The 8964-nt window shown below is 62.3% G+C and overlaps 1 protein-coding gene across 1 annotated transcript in view; it reads left to right on the top strand.

The window, feature by feature from the left end:
• The window catches only part of NOTCH1 (notch 1), a 55009-nt gene that overhangs the window by 23959 nt on the left and 22086 nt on the right, over window positions 1-8964 (top strand). The window contains exons 6-9 of the mRNA XM_008573207.1: window positions 3941-4203; window positions 4841-5179; window positions 8178-8300; window positions 8803-8942. Coding sequence (XP_008571429.1) covers window positions 3941-4203; window positions 4841-5179; window positions 8178-8300; window positions 8803-8942 — 865 coding nt within the window. The remainder of the gene's footprint in view (window positions 1-3940; window positions 4204-4840; window positions 5180-8177; window positions 8301-8802; window positions 8943-8964) is intronic.

Below are 8964 nucleotides of genomic sequence, written 5' to 3'. Positions count from 1 at the left end.
CCGGGGGGGGGGGGGGGCGGAGTGGATGAGCTGATGCCAGGTGGCCTTAGGAGGAAGGTGGGAAAGGAGCAGGGTCCAGGCACACCCGATGGGGGCTGGTTCTCGCCGCAGGAGGGGCCGCTCTAGCCAGGCAGTGTGTGGACAGGGCCAGCTCTTGTCCGGTCGAGGGAGGCTCAACACCCTGCTTGGAAGGGGTCCCACCTTTCAGCCCTGGAAGGGTCTTCCCGCCGGCCCTGATAAGAGGAGACCTGGGGTGGCAGGGCTGTTGTGTGGGTCACTCTGCGGGGTCCCCAAGGCCGGGCAGCTGTTGGATGAGACTTCCCTCAGCTAAGTCCCACACCAGTCCCGTTGCTCGCACCACCTGCCGGGACAGGTGTTGTGGATAGCATGGCCACTGGTGCTGGGGATGTGGCCACTGCCCAGGCAGTGAGGTGGCCCTGGCTGCGTCTGAGCTGCACTCCCACCTTCTCAGAGACATCTGGGCACTGGGCAGGTCTGTCCTTGGGCAGCTTCAGCTCTGTGGCTGGGTGGGAGAGAGGCACAGACAGGTGGGCATGGGCTGGAGGCTGCCACAGGCATGGAGGAGGAATGGCCTTTGGGACTGGGCCCAGGCTGCACTCCACACACCCAGACCTCTCCACTTCTGGCCCAGAGTTGGCTCGGTTCACCCACACCCAGCATGTCCCCCGCGGAGCCCGTCCAAGGGCCCCTCCCTGTGGCCCTGCCCATCTTCTGGCTGTGGGCGCCAGGGGTGGACAGTGTCCGTGCCTGTGGCAGGCCTGTGGGTGGCATGCCTTTGCTGTGGTGTCCCAGAGTCCAGGGTGGGAGTGGGGAGGACAATGGGCCTTCTCAGCTGCCACATTCCCCCACGGAGGAGCCTCCTTGGGCTGCCGGCTGCCCGGCTCCTGCCCCACCCACTGGGGTTGGCAACCAGCCGCGCCCGCCAAGAGCAGCTGCTGCCCGCGTCCCATCGACAGGCGCACCTGCTCCCCGGCCGCCCTTTGTCCACGCTGCCGACTCCTGATTTATTGGGTGTGTTTTCCCCTTGCTGGCCCAGCACAGCACAGCCTCGTTAACTGCATGTGTCCGGTCCCTCCCATAGCCCCCCACACTGGAGTCTGCATTCAGGGCGGGGTGTGGGAGCAGGTGTCCCCTGAGGACCTGCCCCTTGGCTGGAGCATGTGGGGTACGTGGCTGGGCAGGGCCTTTTGGTTCATTTGGGGACACCCAATGTGGATTGTTCTAGTAGGGGCTGGGACCTCTGGGACCAGCCATGGAGGCCTGACCCATGAGAAGGGTGTCACTGGGCTGCATGTGTGGGTTTCCCCAAAGCTGTGAGGTAGGCTTCCCTCCCCCGGAGGCTCACGCTGCCTGGGCCAAGGGGCTGGGAGGGCCCAGAGTGTGTGCCGAGAGGTATGGATAAAGCTGTGAGGTAGGCTTCCCTCCCCCGGAGGCTCACGCTGCCTGGGCCAAGGGGCTGGGATGGCCCAGAGTGTGTGCCGAGAGGTATGGATGGGCTGGCTCCAGACCCAGCTTTGATGACCAAGAGCCCTCTGTCCGCACCCACCCTCTGCCAACGTTGTCAGTGGCTGGAAAAGAAAAAAGAGCCTTTTCTCCCAGGGGAAGCCGTGGCCAATTCCGCCTAACAATGGGGCATTGATGAGGAAGGAGGCAGCCAGACCTGGCCTGCGGGTTCTGCGGGTTCCGGGTGGCCACTTAGGCTGCGAGGACTGGCCCAGCCGGTAGCCGGACCCACACGTGCATGGGGGCCGTGCCCCTTCCCCAAGCTCCCTGTGCGTGGCCGAAGGACCCAAGGTGCCCCAGAGGCGGGTGGACGCTGAAGCTGCAGACCAGTGGCCACTGGGGGCGCCTCACTGTAGGGCTGCCCCTCCCACTCCTTCCCAGGGGCTGGGCGGAGCCAGAGCTAAGGCCTGCCTTAGACCAGTGGCCACTGGGGGCGCCTCACTGTAGGGCTGCCCCTCCCACTCCTTCCCAGGGGCTGGGCGGAGCCAGAGCTAAGGCCTGCCTTAAGTCCCCAGAGCCCCCCCCCCCCCCGGGTGGGGGGACTTGTTTTCTCTAAACCAGTTGGTTTGGGACTTTTGGCTTCTGGCAACAGATGGTCAGCCGAGTGGCCATTTTGCGTCCTCTCTACCCAAGCCGTGGCCACAGATAAAAGCCTTCAGGGAAGACAGATGCCTCCCGGGTTCTGCATCAGGGGAACAGCCCAGCTGGTGAGAAACGCGCAGACCCCTGCCCCCAAACTGCCTCCTCTGGCCCCTCTAGGGCAAAGCCTCTCGGGGGCCACCCTCACGTGTGGGTTTGGTTTTAGCCACTGGGGTGGGAATAAACTGGCCTGCAGGAGAGGAGGAAGTGAGGACCAGCAAGCAGGTGTCTGTCAGGGGGTGGGGATCTGTGTATGAAGGTTGTGGCCACAGCTTTGGGTGCTGATCCTGAGGCAGGAAACTGGGGACTGTCCCCCACCCGTGGCGGGCTCTGGAAGGTTGGATGGTTCTGTATGCAGGAGAGCCCCTCTCCATGCTGAGGATACCAGGCTTTTAGCTGCCCCGCCCCCCCCACTCCCCCTCTCCAGGTGGGAGGAGGCTACGCCCACCCAGAGCTGTGGGCCCAGCGTGGGGGCTGCCTTCCCAGGCCTCTGGGGGCCAGGGCCGGGCCAGGGGCATGTTCTGCTTCAGAGGCTTCACCACTGGGAAGAGCAATGCCTGGTTGGTCCCAGAGCCTTCCCCTGGAGTGAGGCCACAGGGTGACCAGGGTGGGCGATTTATGGCCCAGTGTCTAGAAGCCAAGCCAACAGGTGGCTGCAGCAGTTTCTGGGGCGGGGCAGTGGGGGCGGGTGCTACACCTGTCCGTGCTGGAACAGGTGAGATCAGGCCTGGTGTAGGGGCACAGGCATCTCCCCTGGCTCATCTTCTGTCGGGGCCTGGACCGTGTGTTCCATGGGAGGGACCCACTGGACCCGCGCACAGAGCTGGCAAAGGGTGTTCCTGTGGCACTTTGGTTTCCACGGCTGTGGAATCGATGTTCCGGCTCCCGGCCAGTGCTGCCTGGATGTGTGTCGTAAAGACTCGATACCAAAAGGGAAAAGCCACTTCTGGGGACTAAGGGTGGGCAGGGAAGGGGCTGGTCCCCACAGTGTCAGGCTCCCTGACGGCAAGCCTTCTGCACAGGAAAGATGGAGAGCCAATCCGTCCTTTCCACATTTGCTGCAGAACTGATGTTTGAAAGTTGAGAAAACCATAAAAGCCAGAGAAATAAAGCAGACAGGACTCCAAAACGAGAGACTTTATGGGGCTTATTGCCCCCACCCCCACACCCAGTGGCTCTGACTGGCCTGTGTGGCCTTCTCTGTGGCTCTCTGCAGGTGCAGACTCAGACACCTGCCTAGGTTTTGAAATCCAAGCTGGGTCTTGCTTGAACCTTCTAGTCTCTTGCCTGTTCCCTTAATTAACAATAATTTCTCTTTTCTTTTTTTTCAAATTGGAGTGGAATTCAATTAACATGAAATTAACTGGGGCCAGCCCGTGGCTCACTCGGGAGAGTGTGGTGCTGATAACACCAAGGCCACGGGTTCGGATCCCATATAGGGATGGCCGGTTGGCTCACTGGGTGACTGTGGTGCTGACAACACCAAGTCAAGGGTTAAGATCCCCTTACCGGTCATCTTTAAAAAAAAAAACAAAACAAAACATGAAATTAACTGCTTTAAAGTGAGCAATTCCTGAGCGTTTGGTGCATCTGCAGTGGTGTGCAGCCACCACCTCTGTCTAGTTTCGGAGCATTCCATCACCCCTTGGGAACCTGTGCTCAGCTGTGTGCGGGGGTGGGGGACAGCTGTGGCGTGACAGGTGCCCAGTGCTGCGTGGTGGGGGTGATAGGGAAAACTGCTGCTGAGAACTAACGGCCCTGGCATGTCTGCCAACAGCTGCAGTGAGGCCTTTGTGGGCCAGCGATGCCAGGCCCCCAACCCGTGCCTCAGCACCCCATGCAGGAATGCCGGCACATGCCACGTGGTGGACCGCGGCGGCTTGGTGGACTACACCTGTGTCTGCCCCCTGGGCTTCTCTGGGCCCCTCTGCCTGACGCCCCTCGACAATGCCTGCCTCACCAACCCCTGCCGCAATGGGGGCACCTGCGACCTTCTCACACTCACGGAGTACAAGTGCCGCTGCCCCCCAGGCTGGTCAGGTGAGGGAGGTGGGGTGGCCAGGGGCTCCTGGGAGGCCTTTCCTGAGGACCCTGGTTGGGACCCTCAGCTAGAGAGGTGGCTCGCCCCCAGACCCCCGTCTGCATGGCTGGCACAGGTTGGGGTTTCTGATCCAGGTATAGCTTAGGGCCCACCCTAGAGACCTCAAGCCCCTTCCCAGGCCTGGAGTTGTCTGCTTTTCAGCTGCTCCACTCCAGGCCCCCAAACCCTCCTGTCCCTGCTTCTCTGGGAAGAGGGGACACTCTGTCCATCCCTGTCCCCTGCGCTCCTCCTCCTTCTGGGAGTGCACGCATCCTCTGCCAGTTGTGGGGACTCTAGAGCCAGGTTTTAAGGTCATGGTTCTGGGAGGAGATGGACTAATTTCAGATCTCAGGGTCACCTCTCCCCACTTACTGGCCACGCATCCTTCAGTGGTCACTTGGCCTCTCAGGACCTCTAGTCCCTCATCTGCAGAAAGATGGCCATGCTTTGTGGTGGGTCCTGAGGATTCTACAAGACAGTGCCCTAGGTTAGTCCCAGGCTGGCAGCTCCATGATATGGGGAGCTGCCCCTGGACCCCGGGGGAGGCCCTGACTGCCAGAAGCCCAGCTTGACCCTCTCGCCTCCATTGCCCACCAGGAAAGTCGTGCCAGCAAGCTGATGCATGTGCCTCCAACCCCTGTGCCAACGGCGGCCAGTGCCTGCCCTTCGAGGCCTCGTACATCTGCCACTGCCCAGCCGGCTTCCACGGCCCCACCTGCAGGCAGGATGTCAACGAGTGCAGCCAGAACCCGGGGCTCTGCCGCCACGGGGGCACCTGCCACAACGAGGTCGGCTCTTACCGCTGCACCTGCCGTGCCACCCACACTGGCCCCCACTGTGAGCTGCCCTATGTGCCCTGCAGCCCCTCACCCTGCCAGAATGGGGGCACCTGCCGCCCCACAGGGGACACCACCCATGAGTGTGCCTGTCTGCCAGGTAGGTGCTGCCCAGCCACGCTGACCTCCTGCTCCTTGCACGCACCTGTGCAAGCTCCTCCCCCCATCAGACCCCAGGCATGGGAATGGGGGTGCCCAGAGTGCAGGGAGCCTGGGCTTGTGGGGGGAGCCCAGGAAGGGCTGGCAGTGGGGGGCCAGCAGGCAGGTTGGCAAGGTCCATGGAGCAGGGGGCAGAGGAGCAGCTGTGGGTATGGTCTGCAGTGGAATTGCCTGTCAGGAGGAAGCCTGCACAGGGCCTGAGTGCCGGGCCAGAAGCCAGGCAGTTTACCCACCCACCCTTCACATCCCCCAGCAGCACTGCTCACCCCGTGCTCCCCACCAGGCCCATTTCTGCCCGGGAGTGCGGTCTGCTGTCGTCTGGACAGCTGGGCCCATGACCCCATGCTCCTTCCTGCTGCCGGCCCTCCATGGGGAGGCCAGCCTGGGGCAGTCCAGCTGATGTGCCCAACAACCTTGTCCTGCCTGGGGCTTCCTGGGGCGGTGGCACTAGTCTGCCTCTGGAGACGGCACAGTCCGCCCCCTCATCTTTTGTGTTTCCTGGAACCCACATGTGAGGCACAGAACTCCCCACTCTGCAGTGAGCCCCCTGGCTTGTGCAACCCCTGGGGCTTCCCCTTGTCTCTGGGGTGGCTGGGAGCAGGGGAGGAGGGCAGGGTGGGTGGGCCACGGCTGCACCGTCACTTCCCCAAGCAGTGGCCCTTCCGGCTGGCCTGCTCCTCTCCCGTGGGCGTGGGGGAGGGGTGACAGGCAGGCACAGCCTCCCAACCCCCAGTGGCCCCACTGCCCCTGTTGTACATACCAGCTGTTCTGCTGTAGCACTTGCATGAGTAAATTTCCTTGCAGCTCTAAAAATGATAACGGAGAGGTTTGAAAATCTCTAGTCTGTCTCTTGCACCCATGGTGGTGAGGTGGGAAGGGGGAGGGGACAGTTCAGTTGGGAGTGGGGTGGATGCTGGGGTGTGCACAGGGCCCCGGCTGACCCGGGGGTGACTTGAGGGCCGCCCTGGCCCTTGCAAAGGGGAAGCTGCCCCACCCCCACGCCTATGCGTGCAGACGCCCAGCACATACATTTCCTGCAAGGCACTGGGTGAGCTTGGGGTGGTGGCAGGTGGCTCCCCTCTCTTGCTAGCTTAGCTCTCTGGGAGTCTGGGGGCAGAGCCCTTGTACTTGGCAAGCCCCAGTCTCTGGGTTCGTGTGCTTCCTTGGTGGCCATGTGACCTCGGGCCTGGGACCTCATGTCCAGCAGCCCAGTTGAGGGGCTGTGCCCTTATGTGACTGCAGTGTGGGCCAGGGAGTCAGGGTGTGAGTGGCCTTGTCAGAAGACACCTGTGCGTGGGGCTGGTGCCCACCTACCGTCAGCAGGGTGGGGTCAGGACCTCTCAGTGAGGCCACAGGCTGAGGTGCTGTGTGTCCCAGGCCTGCCCGGAGCAGTTGTCAGGGCACAGAGCAGCTGGGGTGCTGGGAGGTAATGGGGAGGGTGGGAAGGGTTAGTGGGGTGCACTCATCGGGAGCGGTTGAGGCTCAGACCAGTCTGCCAGGGGCTGGTCACTCTGATGAGGGAGACGTTCACTACCGGCGTGGGGTCTGGCCATTTCAGGGTAGGGGTCAGTTGAAAGTGGTGAACACCCAGTGATCCTCATAAAGTGACAGGACTGGGGCTCACCCAGCCCTGCCATTCACGTGCTGCCAGGTGGTCCCAGCACCAAGGTCCCCCAGAGGGTCCTGTAGCCCTCTGTGGGTGATCAGGGACCCCCAGAGAGTCCCACTTGCCAAGTCACAGGGACCCGAGGTCAGGACAGAAGCCCCAAGCTCTGCAAGACCCTGGCTGCTCTCAGGAGCTGGCTGGGATCGGGAGTCACAGCGTCTCCGCCCATCCTTGCTGCACCCGCCAGCTTCTCCTTGCCCCACGTGACAGGGAGGACACGGGGTGGGGGGCCAGCCAGTCCCACCTGGGACATTCGCTCGCTGGCTTTCTATGCAAGCACTGTCCTTCAACACTGCACCCCAGGACAGCCCAGGACCCCCATCCCACTATAGAGCGAGATCCTCTGCGGTGCAGGGAAGTGTGTAGTTCTCAGGTTTCCCCATGCTGTATGTAGGAACCAGGACTCAGCTCAGGCTCCAATTTGGGGTGCTCTCCCCAAACCTTTGTCCCATTTGGATCTTGGCTGTTCCTGGCTTCCACTTCTGCTCCAGAGCAGCTGGGGGTGGGGGTGTCTCCCAGGGAGGGGTAAACAGGTGGGTTCTCCAAGGGCAGGAGGAGTTCAAAGGAATCCTGGGAGGGGTGTTAATTAGTAACTGGCTGCAGGTTTGGCTATTGCCAGGCACGCCTTTCTGGGTTGGTCATTGAACCGGTGGGAGTTGAGCGGATTAATAGCTAACTGGCTGCTCTGGAGGCCGCATGGTGGGGGCCATGCCACAGAGGTGGCTGAGGCTCAGGGGGCTGCTCAGCCTGTGTGGGAGGAGGTGGGCACTGAAGCTCTGCTCCTGGGAAGCCGAGGGCCATGTCTTTGCATCCTCCCCAGGCTGCTGGGGAAGAGCCCAACACATCCTGGCCATCTGGGCCCCTCTCCTTCAGTTCCGGCTCGGGGGCCTCCACGCCCCTGCACCAGCCCCTGCAAAATGGGGTATCTGGGACTGCCCCATTGGGGTGCTGTAGAGAGCCTCCGCATGTAGCCAGTGCCCATTTATATATAGGAGCCGTGGGGAACTCTTAGATGGGAGGCTTTAGCAACAGAACCTTCCAGAACCCTGAGTTCTTAAGTCCCTGTTTGTTCAGCTGGCCTTTACAAAATGATTTTTAGAGAGGAGTGTGTCACCTGCGGGCAGTGGAGTGTGGCTTGGTCACAGGCGTGGGGAGGGGATGGGGCATGGACCAAGGACCCCCAGTGTGTGGGCATCCCAGGGTTTGGTGGCGCATCTCGGCACTCTTGCCTGGCCCGGGGGGAATAAGCTGACCCTGGTTCCTCCTGCTGCAGGCTTTACTGGCCAGAACTGCGAGGAAAATATCGATGACTGCCCAGGAAACAGCTGCAGGAATGGGGGCGACTGCGTGGACGGCGTGAACACGTACAACTGCCGCTGCCCACCGGAGTGGACGGGTGTGTACGTGGGGCCGCGGCCTGGTGGGGCAGCTGCTACTCACCGAGCCACACATGGGGTGGGGTCGAGGGGATGGGGGGCACAGCACGAGACCCTGCGGCAGGCCAGGCTTGGGAGAGCTGAGGAGCATGGGGCAGTCTCATCGGGGGTCAGCCCCACCATGTGGCAGCTGATCTGCGTGGGCGGCTGGCAGCCCCATGCACCTTTCAGGCCGAGCTCACTGGGCAGGGTGGATACAGGTGCTGCCCTTGGGGTTTGCTGAATGGTGGGGAGGGCAGGTGAGGGTGGACCCCGATGCAGCTGTGTCCACAGGACAGCGAGCCTAGCCGAGAGCCCCCTTGGGTGCCGGGGGTGCAGAGGAAGGAGGGATTGGGGCAAGCTGTGGGTGGAGGAGTCACCAGGAAGACCACCTGGAGGAAGTGGCCCTGCAGCCCTGCACTGCAGTGGCAAGGAGCTCAGCATGTGGCAGCCTCCGGGTTGACAGTTCCCACTTGCTCACAGGTCAGTACTGCACAGAGGATGTGGATGAGTGCCAGCTCATGCCCAACGCCTGCCAGAACGGCGGGACCTGCCACAATACCCACGGTGGCTACAACTGCGTGTGTGTCAACGGCTGGACCGGCGAGGACTGCAGCGAGAACATCGACGACTGTGCTAGTGCCG

The sequence above is a fragment of the Galeopterus variegatus genome, unplaced genomic scaffold, assembly GCF_000696425.1.
Source record: "Galeopterus variegatus unplaced genomic scaffold, G_variegatus-3.0.2 Scaffold889, whole genome shotgun sequence".
Classification (NCBI taxonomy): domain Eukaryota; kingdom Metazoa; phylum Chordata; class Mammalia; order Dermoptera; family Cynocephalidae; genus Galeopterus; species Galeopterus variegatus.
Note: the sequence above shows the minus strand (reverse complement) of the source record. Positions and strands in the feature narration are given on the sequence as shown.